This window comes from Varanus komodoensis, unplaced genomic scaffold (genome assembly GCF_004798865.1).
Source record: "Varanus komodoensis strain SLA01 unplaced genomic scaffold, ASM479886v1 scaffold2, whole genome shotgun sequence".
NCBI classification, from domain to species: Eukaryota; Metazoa; Chordata; class Lepidosauria; order Squamata; family Varanidae; genus Varanus; species Varanus komodoensis.
Genome location: NW_025335568.1, coordinates 65,330,852 through 65,346,809, shown reverse-complemented (window position 1 = coordinate 65,346,809; position 15,958 = coordinate 65,330,852). Strand labels below are relative to the sequence as shown.

At 42.9% G+C, this 15,958-nt stretch overlaps 2 protein-coding genes across 4 annotated transcripts in view; one reads left to right on the top strand and one right to left on the bottom strand.

Moving 5' to 3' along the window:
* ASB3 (ankyrin repeat and SOCS box containing 3) overlaps positions 1–15,958 on the top strand; it is a 69,856-nt gene that overhangs the window by 8,377 nt on the left and 45,521 nt on the right. The window lies entirely within an intron of this gene.
* On the bottom strand, positions 686–14,222 carry CHAC2 (ChaC glutathione specific gamma-glutamylcyclotransferase 2). Of its 2 annotated transcripts, XM_044428607.1 has the most exons (3): positions 14,062–14,222; positions 4,484–4,519; positions 686–1,199 (listed from the first exon to the last, which is right to left on the bottom strand). In XM_044428607.1, exons 1-3 carry the CDS (start codon positions 14,194–14,196, stop codon positions 813–815), a joined length of 558 nt encoding a protein of 185 aa, XP_044284542.1. In that variant the 5' UTR covers positions 14,197–14,222; the 3' UTR covers positions 686–812. The 2 variants fall into 2 exon arrangements, with proteins under 2 accessions (XP_044284542.1, XP_044284543.1); XM_044428608.1 differs by lacking the exon at positions 4,484–4,519.

Here is a 15,958-nt window from a genome sequence, read left to right as displayed (position 1 = left end):
TGTAAAAATGTGATTAAAAATATAAGGCACCAATATGGTATGTATTACTCATTGCTTCTGAAGATCTTGACATTATGAACATCTTAGAAGGAAGCTGCAGATTCCTTTAAGTATAACTCCTAGTACATTTTATCAAAGGGCAAAGAGTTCTACACATATAAAAACCTTGCATGGGTGTAGCTGCCCATTAGAGGGCATTCATGTCTGTGTTTACATTGAATACAACTGAATTCACTTCCATGGGACTTATTCCCAGCAAGTAAGTGTACAACAGAATTTCCATGTTGGTGCTACAACCCACAAGACCCATTGGGACTGCTCTGAAGTGTGACTGAGGCCTGAATTCACACATACAGCTCAATCTTACGCATGTATAGCTCCAGAAGAAAGCCTCACTTTGTTCAAGGGGACTTACCTCTGAGTAAGTATGCACAGATAGTCTGTCCACAGTCTACACGTAGTCTACATCCATAGTCTGAATGCAGGATCTAGTCCAAAACTACATTTTAAAAGGAAAAAGTCTAACTTAAATCAGAGTGTTCCCTCAAGCCTAAATTACTTCTTAATATTTGAGAAATGGAAACAGCATTCTTTCAAATTTTAACCAAAATTCAAATCTCCTCCCTTAAACTCCTGAAGACATATCTTTAAACATAATTTTCTACTGATCAACAACAGTAGTGCCCTGAATGAAACATGAAAATGAATATCTTAAAGTCCTGATGAAACATCTCCAAAGTATATACTTGTCGGAAATGAAACCGCTATTCTGAAGATGAAGCGACTTGACCGTTTGAAACCACATGTGATTTTTATATGGAATTAAGGTTTTTTTGTTCCTGTTCCAAGAGTTTCTTTACTAGTTTCTCTAAAGTAAAAAGATGTTCATCTACATCTTCTGGTACAAGATCCCTGAGGGAGTTGCAGAGTTCAAACAAGTATTCTGTGTTTCTTCCGCTGGGACCGACAGCGTTAACAATCTGCTGGGCAATTTCTTCTAGAGGTGCTGGCCCGAGGTAGCTAGGGTTTTCACAGGTTCCAATATATAACAGCACATCGAAAGGCTCCACTGAGGGATCTTTGGGATAGAAAATGACAGTTGTAGTCCTGTAGCCACCTTTCTCTCGGAAATCAAGATACGCTTTTACTTCGCCTTCTTGTCCTAGTGGCAGTTTGTATGCAACTCCCCAGACGCAGCCCTGTTGAAAAGCACAACCAGAAAGGTAAAACATACCTTTGAAGGACTGCAGAGAAGTTTATTCTATTTTCAGCCCATCTTTCCCCTATGTAGGCTTCCCATCAGCAGGAAATTGGTATATTAAAACTGGACTTATATGTTGCCAAATCTGTGTTCCTTGGATACTATTAATATGGGGTGTGCATGAGGCACAGTGTCAACAAGAAGATGGAATTCTGTAAGCCATCCCTGATAATCTTCCCTTAACTTATTTTTCTTCCCAGGCAAGGTTATTTCTGGGGGGGGGGGGGGGGGGACAGCCAGGCTGAAGGATGGGCTGTGGAGGAAGGGTTAAGTACTCTCTCCATGATTCTCCTCTGTGGTTACCTTCTGCTAATGTTTGGGAACCCTCTATTTGCCTTGTGAGTCTGTGTTAGGCTAAAACAAGATGTTACACTTCTGCAGAATTATTTCATGCTTATTCCATATTAGGATCCACTTTTTTCATTAGTCAGTCTGCCTAAGCTAACATACCAGCATGTAATTTGCCATAGGTGCTAAGTAGGGTTTTGTTAGTTTAGTGGTATTCAACATTAAGCTTAAGGTAAGAAAAAAAAATCTTATTTTCAGTCTGCAATTTGATTTATACATTAATGATTACAATTTGTTAAGAGTATATTTTTAAAAGATGATGTTTGCATTGATCTGAGTTTGTTTTTACAGTATAAATGCAGGAGAGAGCGGAAAAAACACAGAAGCTGAACCATTATTTGCTTATAGAGGAATCTGTCTGTTAGCATAATGGGGTCCAACTGCACAGCAATGTGAAAAAACTTACCAGAAAGGTACAGAAAAGTCACAATGACAGTCACAGTGCTGCATTTTGCTGGCCTTGTCAACTACAAAAATGGTCGAACTCTATGGCTGCTATTATACTGATTGCAATTCAGTGTTAGCATTACAGGGAAACTATCAAGGTTTCAGGTAATTTACCCTGATCAAACAGGAAGCTCCATGTTTTAGTTTCTGAGCTATTTTTCACCAAAATGTGCCCTTAAGGACATAAAATTGGTTATCAGCTATGTAATAACTTTCCTATTAGGATAGGCAAAGATGATTAGGACTCCATTTAGAAGATAGCTAGGGAGGTATATGGCTGAAACATATTTTAAAATATCAGTAGTAATAATACAATTTATTCCACACCTTTTGAGGGTTCAGACACATTCTCTTTAATCATTACAACAATCTTGTAAAATAGGTGAGCATTTACCTCCATATTTCAGATGGAGAGTGAGTAGAGTTTGGAACTGTGCAACAGGGAGTAACTTCATGAGCTGGGAATGTCAAGACTCATTAAAGTTGGGTCCTAGCCATGTTTACATGAAATAAATAGCGCCAAGTTCAGTGGCATTTGTTCCCAAGTGTGGACATGAAGGCAGCTTGAGTTCTCAACAGGTATTGGACAGTAGGGATGTGCTGATGTTGGGAAGTCCATCATGACAACTTTCTGCCAGCTTCTGTTTTCAATGACTGGAAGCAGACCATGTTGAGTTCTTCCCATGGGCATTCTTCTCTAAGACAGGACTCAGTTTGCACTTAAAAAAATGAAGAAAACACTGAGAAACTTTGTGCAAATTGCAAATGTAGCATGATTTACACACATTTCCTTAGTGTTTTTAAAGTGCAAACCGTGACTCATCTTAGAGACAGAAGTCCATGATCTGGCTTGTCTTACAAAACAGCAAGTCAGCATCGGTGCAAGACTGACAAAGCAGAATTTGGGAGACTAATTCATGAAAATCTATTGGATTTTCACTCCTCTGTCTGATTTATCACATATCCCTACGGGACAGGAACAATTGTTCACTCTTTTGCAGAGTACAGTCACCCTTAACAAATATTCTGCCACCAGAAGTAATAGTGACTAATAGTACTTAAAAGCACCATGCCAATTAACCAAAAGTATAAAAATGGACGGCTGTTAAATTGAAAGGTTAAAATAGCCATGCTAGAAAAGGGAATGCTTTTACAATGAAAGTGTATACAAACCACTACAGAGCACATTAGATCTCATTTTTGTTGTCATTGCTGCTGTTGTTTACGAAATCTGATGAAAAATACCCTGAATCAACAGATCAAGCAGGAGAACATTTCTCCTTTTAACTATCTTTTATATTATTGAAACTTTGCAGTCCAAGAGCCTCTATCAACATATTTGTCATAAAGTATAAAACGTTGGATTGCATGGATATCTTACAAAAGTTGTGGCATCCCCAAAGCTGCCTGCTGTATGTATAACTGCTAGGATATTTGGGGCAGCAGCCTCCAAACCACTTTTTGGGTTCAATAGTTACACCATAAGGTACATAGATGAAACAAATGGCATTTGTTGAGGGATACCATGAAGAATTCCAGACTGACTTTCTGATCTGACTGACTGTATGGGGTGTACTCCCGTTCTGACCCTGCCAAAAAGGGGCTTGGAAATTATGTCATAAGGTACATGGCTGAAACTGGTACCACCTGATAAGAGATCACCTTCCTGTTTCTTAAAATATCCAATCTGACTGCTTTATATTCAATCTGGCATCTTATGGTTGAGATGGATGTGGAGAAGCTCTTATCTCTTTGGCATATAATGTCAGACTGTTACATTTTGGATTGTCTTAGGTAAGTGAGCATTAGGCCATTTTCGTGAAGCCGTAATGTGGGTAGGATAAAAGTTAATCAGGTAGGCGAGAGAAAGCTTTAGTATGGGAAACAAATAGAATAGGAAACTACTTCAGTGGTACACAGGAAAGTTCATTTGAGCTCAACATCTTCGCAGTCAGGAGATTCCTCAAAATCAACTGAATTTGTTTCTTTTGTGAAACAGCTTAAGCAATCTCGTGAATTATTGTAGATTACTATCTATGCTATTCCACTAAAGAAACTGGTTCAGTTAACACCTGAAGAAGCATCCCTTGACATACAATATATTGGGCTCACATAAACCATTTTCTCTGTATCTGCAATGGATTCCTTCTAAGCTCCTTGATAAACCATTTTCTCTGTATCTGCAATGGATTCCTTCTAAGCTCCTTTGGATAAAAACTGAAAATGTTATTAATAGCAACATCCTATGCACGTTTCCTCAGTAGCGAAGTCCCACTGTGTCCACTAGGACTTACTCCTAGGTAAGTGTGTGCAGGAATGCAGCGTAAGTGCCTAGCTGTTTCTGCATTTGTGCTATTACCAAACTTTGCTTTAAATTCTTCAGGACAATGATTACACTAAAGACATATAAAAACATAACTACTGTACCTCAGGGTCTTCAATTAGTGTCACAACTCTTCCAGGCTAAAATTAAAAGAAATATCACTATTTCAGTAAAAGGTTTTATGAAATCAGTAGCAGATTGGCTTTTTTTTTTTTTTCAAACGGAGGACCACAAAACCGTCAAACAAATGCTTTCTGTTTGGAAGAGTGTGACTTTTATTTACGTATCTGTGATGTGTTTGCTCTCCAAAGAGATATTTGATAAGAATATGGTAGGTGGTATTAGAAACATTTTAAAATCTTGTGCTTAGCCAAGTGACACGGTTGGTTTAATGAACAATCCAGGTAACTGCATGGCCTAGTTGAAGGCTGAGTGCTTCCTGCAGCTTCCTACAAGAAATTGTGTAACACTGGCCAAAAAGTTGTCTATTGATACCAGTGTGGTGATCCCAGATAGTAACTATGAATGGATGATTCCTCAATTGCTTCCTCCCTCCCACTTATGGATTGGCCTGCATTTGACTGTTCCAAGTAGGGACAAGAGAGGCCATGTGGTATATTGGGTATGCTTGAGCAGGAATAGGGAGACCTGTGTTCGAATCTTGTTGCAGAACAGAACTCACTGGGGTGGTCTTGGGCCAATCATCCTTTCATAGCCTAACCTATAAGTTAACCTATAATATTTTGCCTAACCTATAATATTTTGAGAGTCATGTGTTGCATTATGAGCTCCTTTGAGGGAGGGTAAAATTAAAATTCCATAGATTTAGGTAGGGTCTTAAATGCCAAAATGAGATGCGTTTTTATACTGGATTAGAATGACCAGGCCCACTCCCTGTGTGTGTGTGTGTGTGTGTGGGGGGGAGATCCAAGTTCCATGGACGGTACACACACGCAGTCTCAGCCAGTTCCTGATTGCTTGAACCTTGCAGCCTGCCCTTACCTGTTGCACATGGGGAACTGGGACAGGTGGCAACGTGCTTAGCTTCACCTACCTCATGGCTACCCGTTTGTTTGCTGCAGAATCATACCACAGCATGGAAAGGACAGGAAAGGTTTAATGTAAGAATAAGAGGTACAACAAACAGATAAAACTATGTAGTGTATGGAGAAAGGTTATCCTTTTGTGTAATATTAAAACCTAATGTCATCCAATTTAGCTGGATGATGGAAGATTCAGGTTGCGCAACAAGGAAGTACCTTTTCATACAGCATAGTTAAACTATAGGATTTGTTGTCACAAGATGCCATGATGTCCAGTAATGGAGCCTTATAAGGCTATAGAAACAGAAACACAGAAAGTCAGAAGGGGTCTCCCGAGCTATGTAGTCTGACCCCCAGCTCCAGCTGGCTCAGCTTATGACATGCCTACCATATGCATGCTATGAGTGCTCAGTAGTCAGGATTGCTATATATCCTCGAGAGTGATGTTAGTGCGTTAGTTCCTAACATTTCCTCAACTGAAGTTCCTCTCTAATTGCGATTTGGAGCAAGATGAAGTTTCAATGAGAAGAGACAGAAAGGATTTTGCTGTGGTATCCTAGGGATCTCCGCTACGTGTCTATGAGGACTGCCTCCACTACTTGCATATTAAGCAGGGGAAGCAGCTGAAGTTCTGTGCTTGCAGCCTGGAGAAGGGCAGCTGCAAGTGTGAATTGTGAAGGAAGGAATGGGGCCTACAGCAGAAATATTTTGGCCAGTGCTTGCCCTGTGGTAGCTGTTAAGAGTCCGATTTTTGTGTTCCTGGCCCCAGTGCCAAACTCGAATTTGCCCTTCCATTGTCTTAGTGCTTTCCTCCTATTGTTAAATGCACTATTTCAGTCCTCTTAATACAACTTGAAGTACTAATTAGAAAGACAAATATGGGAGAGAAAGGCAGGCTGTGTTTACAGCCAGATCTGCAAGTTGGTTATGCCTTCATTTGGGATTTATGTCTGTTTAGTTCTGCTGGCTCCAGTAGAATTTAAAACTCTTAAACCCAACAGTTAGACTGGTTTATAATCAGGCTTTTCTTTATAAAATTTCAAAGCTCAGAAAAACGTTTCAGTGGCTCTTGAGGAATTATTTTAGCTATACATCACATATTTCAGAAGTGCTTTTAAGAAGCATACCTGACCACTGAAAGTGACAATTTAAGTGCAAAATAAAAGGAATATCATTGCTCATATTTTTCTCCTTTGAAAGTTTTGGTACTGCATTATTCAGGTACCATAGACTTTCCCATTGTCAGCAGCATTAAATCTGTTTGAATCTGGGGATGACATGTAAAATACTCAGGGTTCAGGGTACTCCACTTTAAAAAGAAGTAAAATTCTGCATCCAGACAGTGAATACGGTATGTTTATGTTTGCCTTCAGGTCCAAAAACGTGATACGCTTTTCTAATAGGAGCAGCCTGCTTCCTAAGTGCTATTCAATCTTTGTGCTTGTAACCATGTTGTTTAAAATTAGGATGTTTAATGCCAGTTAAGCTTTTGAGTGAGAGTACATATATGTCAGTGCTCTGTGGATTGTTTTACAGGAAGGCTGTTGCCTTTCCTGTAGGCAAAAAACACTTCGTTCCACTAGTAGTAAATGCAGGCAGTTGCAATACTCTGTAATCTGTTTTTATTTGTGGCGCATCACTTGTCCCCTTCATGTGCTTTCTTGACTCAAGACATAGAGAAACACTAGCTTCTCCTTCAGACCTTTACCCACGGTGCAGGTTTTTGGGTTGGCATCAAGATGCAAACCTGTTTTGCCTTACTTATGCCAGGCAAAGGAGGCCCTCTTGGGGTTCCCTTTGTTTGTCTTTTCCCAGTCCTGATTTCCTGACTTTTGTGCAGTTTTTCACCTGCTCTAAAAGGCCAAAGCACCTCTTTGAGGGCTTACCTACTGGTTGTAAGAGCTTTCAATATGCCAACTTTTTCTGTAGCTTTGCCTCCACCCCTTTTCCTGTGGCTCCACCCCCAACTGGAAATAGCCCCTGAGAATTTCTCTGAAATGTAATTCAGTCCTTGGACTGAAAGAGGTTTGCTACCCCTGTTTAACTCTAAAATGTGTTATTGAAAACTCCTTGGAAGCTTGAAGTGAGCGCAGAATGCTGCTTTTACCTACCAGCTAGCCTTATGCCACCATCCTGACTTCTGTTCCCAATCTAATTCGTACTGCTTCTTGCCTTTAAAGGTAAGATCCTGCACATCTCAATGATTTTTTAAAATAAAAAACTGGATTAAAAAATTAAATTTGATGTTTTGATTTAAATTGGACCTTTTTGTGGGAAAATATATCTAAAGGTAGTTTTCTATTTAAGAAAGTTCAAACATTCTTCATTATTTTTTAATTACGTAGCATGAGGCTGTATATTCATGCAATATGTAACATTTTTGCTAAATGAATTCCATCAAGCCATTCCCAATGTCATGCTTTTCCAGAGGTTTCTGTCAGATTATTGGACTGTTTTTTTCTATCTAGAAGATACTGTCCCAGATACCTGGTTTTAGTTCTCAAAACTGTGATTTTGTGCCTGCAGAGATCACATGCCTCTTCTGCACAGCAAAAAATTTAGAAATTAAACATACAGATTTAAGAGAAAGACCTTAATCCCATTGTTCCTTTGCAAACCTATGTACACAGAACCAACCCCTTACCTCTTAAAGGCTAAGTTTAAAAAAATTCAGTGACTAGAAGATTATTGGGAGTGGAGTAGATCTGCACAAGAAGCTAAGAGTGAGGAAGGAGGGGTGAGCAGTAAAAATGAAAGTGAAACTTTTTGAGCTGAATACTCCAAAAGGTTTATTATATTCTTCTTTCCCTGGAGGAGAAAACCTATAATGGCAACAGGTTGTAAACGAGACCCAGTTTGGGAATATTTGAATGACGTTCCTCTACCTACGGGTAAGGCAGCCATGTGCGCAAATTATGACGAAAACTATGATTTAAATCTAGCTAGTGATTTAAATCAGTTTGATTTAAATTAAATCAACCTTGGGGAGCACCTAGTCTCATAAATGGGACTCCCAGGCTTGTTGTTCCCATATGTTTGTCTGCATGCACTGATTTTGGCTTGTTTCATAAGGAGATCTAAGAGGCTTCAAATGGCCTTCTCTGCACTCTTGTAATGGAATATCCCCTTCCAATAGATTTGGCCAGAGCTCCAAGTTTTATGGCTTCTGTCAGCAGCTGAAAACATTCTTTCAAAGATGGGTGAATATGCTTCATTTAAATTATTGTATAAGTACTTTATGTAATAAAAAAAGCATCAGTAAACTACAGGGAAGCAGGGCAAAATGCTTCTTGTGAGCTTCAAAGTACTGGCTGTTGTCATTACTGAGGGATGACATGTATACTGTCAGTTGTTTGCTGCCATTTTTAATTTGGATATGCTGCATATTTTTTCCATGTCACCTGGAGCGCTCGGCTCTTGAGTGGAAAGACTCTCCATTTTAACTAATGCTGTGGAAAGTGGTACATGGAACAATCACACAGTGAACACTGCAGAATGTGGTGTGTTTAAATTTGATGCTCGACAAAATGCTATGGAAATTATGGTATCTGTTGGAAAAAAGCTTTCCAGCATGTGGTAGGATGTAGTGTTGGGAGGGCAGGTATATGCCTGGCTGAAGGGTGATTTAATTCACTAGAGGTGGGCACACGTACATCCCTAAAACCTGTTTCCCTTCCTCACCACACACGGGTGGCTCGGCTCAGCTCAGCTCTTGTGTCTGAACTGCTCTTTGGAACTGGCCCCAAGTGCCTCTGTTGAGCTGATGTGACCTGATGGTGGAAGCTGCCACCCAATGTGACTGTCCCAGTTGAGAGCAGGAGGAGTATGGCAGCAAGGACTGGCCATCTCTGTCTTTTGCCCCTGCTTGCGAGGAAGATGGGTGGAGGCACCACCGGGATGCCACATGTCCCAGTGCAGCCTCACCCCTCCCCTCCCCTCCCCTCCCCTCCCCTCCACCAAGAACGCCCCTCCAGCACCGGCTTCAAAGTTCCACATGTGGCTTCAGTGGTGCAGAAAGCACTGTGCCAACTGCAAGAATGAGGGAGAGGCAGAGTTCCTTCTCCAACCCTGAAGCACATTTTCAAGGCTGGGGCTGGGATGCCAACCTATCCTCTAGATGGCATCCAGCAGCCACAGATGCGACCTTAACCAGGAAGCTCACCAAGGGCCCTAAAGCCAAATCATTACCTCTCAGCCTTCTCTCCTGTTAACAAAATGGGCATGACTGACCTATATTGTGCCAGTACTTTCTCTTCTAAAGAACAGGGTCAAACCCTAACTGACATGTGGTTCACTTTTAATTAAAGCAGCCAATATTTTTCCATATTTTTTAAAGCTGAGAACAGTTTTAACCAGATGCATAACTGAATCATCAGTTATATATCTCATTCAGCTGATTGAATTTGCATGTTTCCGCTGTGTTTTTCTTTTTTGCTGTTTCGTGGGTACCAGTTTGAGTCAAATTGTAAATCTTAATTTCTGCTTGGAGCTTGTTATTCAAAAACAAAAGGAAAATGCAAAATAGGTGAATTAACATTTTTTCTGCTGATTTATGGTTGCTGCTCTAGTTTTCACTGGGCTGAAATGTCACAAGGAGCATGTGCCTTTACGGGGCTCCTAGAAGTCTATTTTAAGTACATCAGGTGGGCCAAACACATTTATTAAATATGAGGTAATTACTCATGCCCTGAAAGATGCAAGCTCTAACAAATGGTACAATTGTATATTTTCATTCCCAGAAGAATACCAATTATTTCTAAGTGTTGCTTCATGTATGTTGACAGCCAGTAAGTATTTCTGATGACAGATTAATTTGCCGCACATGCAGCTGTAAATAACATAGCCCCGCTCTGTCAATGCTATTCTCGCAAATTGCTGGATGTTTCTGAACCCCATTGTTTCCTTGGCTCAACAAATGCTATTTAGAATTATATAAGCTCCATGGTCCTTGAATAGTGGGAGGCACATCAGGTTCCAAAGTACTGTAAAATCTATTCTTTTCATTCAGGTACCTTTCAGAATGCACTTATCACGAAACAGGAAGGGCTACAGCTTGATCTGTTTACTTAATCAAGGTTTTATTCTTACTTTATTGCAGACACAGTAAAATTTCCTGATATACTGTGGAGTAGCATGGACTTAATTACATGCTTTTTAAAAAGATTGTTCCTCTAATTAAATGTTCTATAGCCATAGGTCAGTAGCCTGATGGGAGCTCTTGATAATTCCTTCCTAGATTCTAAAAGAGTATGAAGTGAGTTCTGAACTTACTGCTTGACCTTGATTTAGGCTATATTTTAAAAAATATGGCTATGACTTAATAAAGTGGTATACGCTTCACTTTCTGACTGTTTTTCACTTAAAAGGAAGAAATGTAAAAGCAGTTTCAGGATTTGATGCAGGAGCTCCTCCAAACGGCGGTGCCATTTACAAGTGTCCACATGATCCGAGCTTTTCTTTTTGCATCAGGAGTTCCGTTAAGAACGGAAGGACCTTCTAAGAGCTTTCCAAATGTTGGCAGTCCACATCTCTCTTTCATCTGTGTCTGCAATTGTCAGGCTGAAATGATCGCTAGCAGCATGCCCTATCATAGACACATCTGCTAAAATGGGCATGTGTTACTTGGATGTTTTTATCTTAATTTAATTTATTAGCAGCTAATAAAATCCTTCACTTTGAAGATAATGGTACGAACAGAGATGTAGCTAAGATCCTAGATGCACTTGAGTATAAACAGATGGGACAAGTAACGTATCTGCATGCATAAAAGGAGGGATGATGCTCTTATTGGACCAACATTTGTTAGACAGAATAAAAGCTCTTTGAAGATCTCCTGAGAAACTTGTGATCAAGAGGGAGGTAGCCAAGCCTGCAAATGCTACTGCATTCTTCAGGATGGTTAAAATCCCAGGCACATTGTGAAGAGCTCCAAAAGGTTCTCTCTCTCTCAAAAAAGGGGGTGAATAGGCAACACAACAGTAAATAATGACCATAAAAGATAGTGGTATATTCTAATGCAACAAATCCTAACCGTGTATATTTGTAAGCAACAACCGTGTTGTCTTAATTGTCTTTTTATTGTAAGCCGTCCTGAGATCTTGTATAATAGGACGGCATACAAAAGTTTTTAATAAATAATTAAATAACCAGGAAAGCTCTTGGGGGCATGATGGAAAGGTCACTGTATACGCCAGTACGCTGTGTCATGGTAGTGAAAAACACAGACCTGGTGTAAGGCATCACTAGGAAAAGGACTGAAAATTACGCAGTGTTGCATTACAAATATGTAATACAACCACAATTCTAGTGCCATCTCAACATGGGTGTCATAAAACTGCAGAAAATAGCAACATGTGAGCCCATGGAGGACCATAATAAGTAAGTATACACAGAATTGTGCTCTAACTTGAAAATGAGCCTTTATCCCTATGAAGAAAGGTTCAGATTCTGAGGTTTAAATTTAGGAAAAGATGGGGAGAGAGATATGATAGAAGCATATGGAGACTGTGAAGAGAGTATATTAAAATTATTTTTCTCTCAATTCTAGAAGTTGGGATCATCAAATGAAATTAGTGGGTTTAGCATTAACAGAATTATATACATACTAAATAGAAAAAATATTCTTGGCATACAATATTGTATGTCCTACTCTTCTGATGATTGCATTTAATAAATAAAATTTCTGATATCAGGTAAATTAGTAACTCAGTTCATCTAATTGGGGCAGGAATCCCTGCAGGGAAAACATGATCTGAGAGATCTGATGCTACATCAGTAAGTCAATGCTTTCGAGACTCCTTACTTGAAATAAAAACAAAAGCAACATTAGTCCAGATAGAAGAGTGGAAAGCAAGGAAAACAGGGTGTCCTTTAAAGGAGCTGAAGGGAGAACTTTGGGGTAAGAATTCCAGGACTGTCCTGCTTCCAAACAAACTGCAACAGCAAAGGAATCCTATACATCTGCTTATGACATTAGTGCAGATACAGTGGGGGAAATGGTGTAGCCAGGGAGGAGCTTTGTTCCATATGGAAGTCCACATCCTATGCTAGGAAGCACGGATCAATAAACAAGTACTGTTCGGAAGAATGGAATACCCCTTCTATGATGGCACCACTTTAGAAAGTGGGCAGAGGGGGAGAGGTTGCATGACTGGCTTTCCCATGCCAAAACATCTCTGCACAAAGACAGACAACAAGTATTTTAGGCAGCAGACTAGGCTAGAAGCCTCCCTAAGGGGATAACTTTCCAGCTGTGGGGAGTTTTTGACTGGAATATGGTGGGGTGCCATGCAAATTTTGCAAATGCTGATCACATTACAGTGTTCCATGTGGTTCTTCCAAATCAGCCTTTCAGTATTTGATCTTAAATATTTGTCAATAGTTCTGATTATGTTCTCATAATAATTTTTCTTACTATGTTAATCTTAAATCTATTTGGAAAGGAATATCCCATCATATTTGATGGGACTCACTTCTGAGTCAGCACATGTAAGATTGGGTTGAAAATCTATACGGTTAACTGAAATAGAAATGATGTGCTGGTGTGTTTTGCCCTAACAAAGGAGCCTGGAGTAAAAGGTGAGGGCTTTCAACAAGTATTAGGAAATGTGTTGATGTACATATTTGTGCCAACTGGTTTTGGGGGACTGTTAACTCTCTACCCTTCTTAAATATGGAAGAAGACTCAATCTTGAAGAAAACGATTTATGAGAAAATTAAATCTTGCGCAGGAAAATTTGCTTAAACAGCGGCAGGGAGAAGAAAAGAAACCCCTTCAAAAACCCTTCCACTGGAAAGCGATCATCATAGGGAGTTTTCTAGTCTTGCCTCCTGCTTCAAATGCTAGTGCTTTATCTTTGCACAGAGGTTCATGAAGGTTGCATTTACTTCACAAACTGCTCCCCTCCCCCAGTCATCACGTTCCTTCAAGAAACAACCTGTCCGCCGGGCATCAGTGGCAGCGGGTGTGCAGCTTATGCAAGAGCTGATCCAAAGCACTGAAGTAAGTGAAAACTTGTAAGAAAGAACTAGCTCGGGAACGTGGCCAACCTCCTAAAATGCCCTTTCCCCCCTTCCTCCAACTGCCATACAGCATCTCCCTTCCTTTCTGTTGCTTCAGAAATGAACTGTGGCAGGCTGAATTTCGCCAGTTTCGGGTTAACCAGGAAACTATGGGGATCTTGTATCGGTTATTGCAATATAAGTGGCGTGTAAGGCTTACTGCTTGGGATTTGGAGACGGAAGTCTCTCTCTGCGTGCATAGGTATATAAATCTCGCTGGGAAAGGGAAGTGAGTGGTTGCAAAGCCTGCCGACGATGTGTGCGTGTGATTAAGAGCCCTCCTGCATGACTCGTCCTGCGCTGTGGCTGGGCATGTTCGTGTGAAAGCGCTCCTAGCCTCTGAAGACCTCTACTATTGGGGCAAATAGACGGGCACACTGCGCTTCTTCTAAATCCCTGGACGGGGAGACTCGCCTTGGCGCCGCAAGCCGGCACGGGGTGGGGTGGGGGGCACCGCTGCTACGCCTTGAGTCGTGATGCCCTTCGGCGGCCGGCCGGCCGGCCGGCCGGCCAGAGCCCTTCCCCCGCTCCCTCCAGCTGCCCTCGCCAGGTCCCGGCAGATCCGCACCGCCGCTCACCTGGCCCGGCACCCCGCGGTGGTCCGTGCTGCCTTGCCAGAAGCGCCGGCTGTAGCCCGTGATGTACCCGACCATCTTGTCCTCGTAGGGGAAATCCACCTTCCAGATGAGGGAGCCGTAACCAAACACCCACATGCTTCTCGCCCCGTCGCGCTCTGCTCCCGCTCTCCCGGGAACGGCGAGGCAGGAGGGGGCGGCTCCGGCGGCTGCCGAGTGCCCGACGCGCGCCCCTCCAGGGCTCCCCGCTCGGCAAGGCACGCTGGGGCTTGTAGTGCGCCGCGGCTCGGGCGGAGGCGGCCCGGGGAAGCCTCCGCCTCGGGCTGGGCGCCTGCTCTCCCGGAGCCGCTGCGGGCTCTTCTTGGGGCAGCGGGCCCCGCAGCAGGGAAGGGTCCGGTCGCAGGCGGGGCCGGTCGCTGCCCCGCGACCCGGACGGAACTACGCTTCCCGGCGTCCTCTGCGGTGCCAGGGCAGACAGGGTGAGAGTGCGGGGCTGGTATTCACGTGGCGCCGCTCGCCTCCTTTCTCCTCCTGCTGCTGCTTTGATCGCGAAGGGAAAGCGGCGGCTCAACAGCCCCGTGCTCGCTGCCGCGCTCTCCTTGCCGCAGAGGCGAGGCCGGGAGCGCTGGGCCGGCAGGGGTGCCGCCTCCGCAGCTGCGGTCCTCGCTTGCCTCTTTCCCGGCTTTCTGGCGCTCCCCTCTCTCGGCGGGGGCAGGAAGCGCGAGGCGCCGGCGGTGCAGCAGAAAGGGCTGCACGGAAGGCGCCGCCGCTTCTCCGTCTCGCTGCGCTCCTGCGTTTGCTGGCTCGGGGCAGCGGGGCCGGTCTGGCGCCTCACCTCCAAATGACCACCCAGCAGGTGATCGGACTAGCAGGGCAGCCGAAGCCTTTCCCACTCAGTTTCTGTAGGGTTGCGGTCCCGAGAGGGGAAACGCCAATGCCCGCAAGCTCAATGGATGGCAATACCTTAGGGAGCAATCCTTCGCGCAGTGTAAACAGACCCCCCCCCCCCGCCCCGCGCGCACTTCCCAGCAATGGCTCACCCTGTCTGGGCAATTGCTGGAAGTTACAGGGCTTTTTTCTGTCGACATCGTGCATAACATTGTACCTTACCTTGTTGAGCTCATCCATTGGGGCGGCTGGGGGGGGGCGTATTTAAAATGTAAAGTGTGGAATGGTGGGGGGGGGCAGGTTGGAAGGGTGCTTCCAGGCTGCAGGTTCAGCCAGGAGTTTACAGTCCAAGGCATGTCTACCTGGAAGTCACAACTTCTGGATGGTTATGCATTTGTAATGGCAAAACCGGAGATGTGTTATGGAGTAGATGTAGGCTGCAATCCAGCATAGCCAAAAGCCCCCGATTGGTCGGGAGCAGGCGTGTATCTCATGTAGTGTGGAAGGAAGGTGTTGTTCTGTGCCATCAAGTCTTCTCTGAATGAAATGTTTGGCTCATGACAGCCCTACCCAGCTCTTCTAAATTAAAGGCTGTGGCTTCTTTCTGGATTTAGTCCATCTCATATTTGATCTTCCTTTAATTTTCCCTGGCATGATTTTCCCCCCCAGTGAGTCTTGCCTTCTCGTGATATGACTGGAGTATGACACCTCAGTTCTGTTAGACTTGCTTATCAGGAACAGGCTTGATTTCAACCAGCTCCCACTTGTTTGTCTTTCTGTATTTGCAAAGCTCTCATCTAGCAGCATGTTAAAAACATGCCCATTTTTTTCCTATCAACTTCCATCATTGGCCAACTTTCCCTTCTGTTCATGATGACTGGAAATTCATTGATCTGAATGATCTTGGCCTCGGCCTCTAGTGAAACATCCTCACACTTGATTATCTTTTCTAGTTCCTTCATTACTACGCTTCCAAGTCTCAGTCTTTTTTGTATTTCATGACTGCAGTCTC

Excerpts from the sequence above, each read along its gene's own strand:
- CHAC2 (XM_044428607.1), bottom strand. The coding sequence starts at position 14,196 with ATGTGGGTGTTTGGTTACGGCTCCCTCATCTGGAAGGTGGATTTCCCC. Across the intron at positions 4,520-14,061 it reads ACCGCGGGGTGCCGGGCCAG|CCTGGAAGAGTTGTGACACT; the intron begins GTGAGCGGCGGT and ends TTTTAATTTTAG. Across the intron at positions 1,200-4,483 it reads CACTAATTGAAGACCCTGAG|GGCTGCGTCTGGGGAGTTGC; the intron begins GTACAGTAGTTA and ends GCTTTTCAACAG.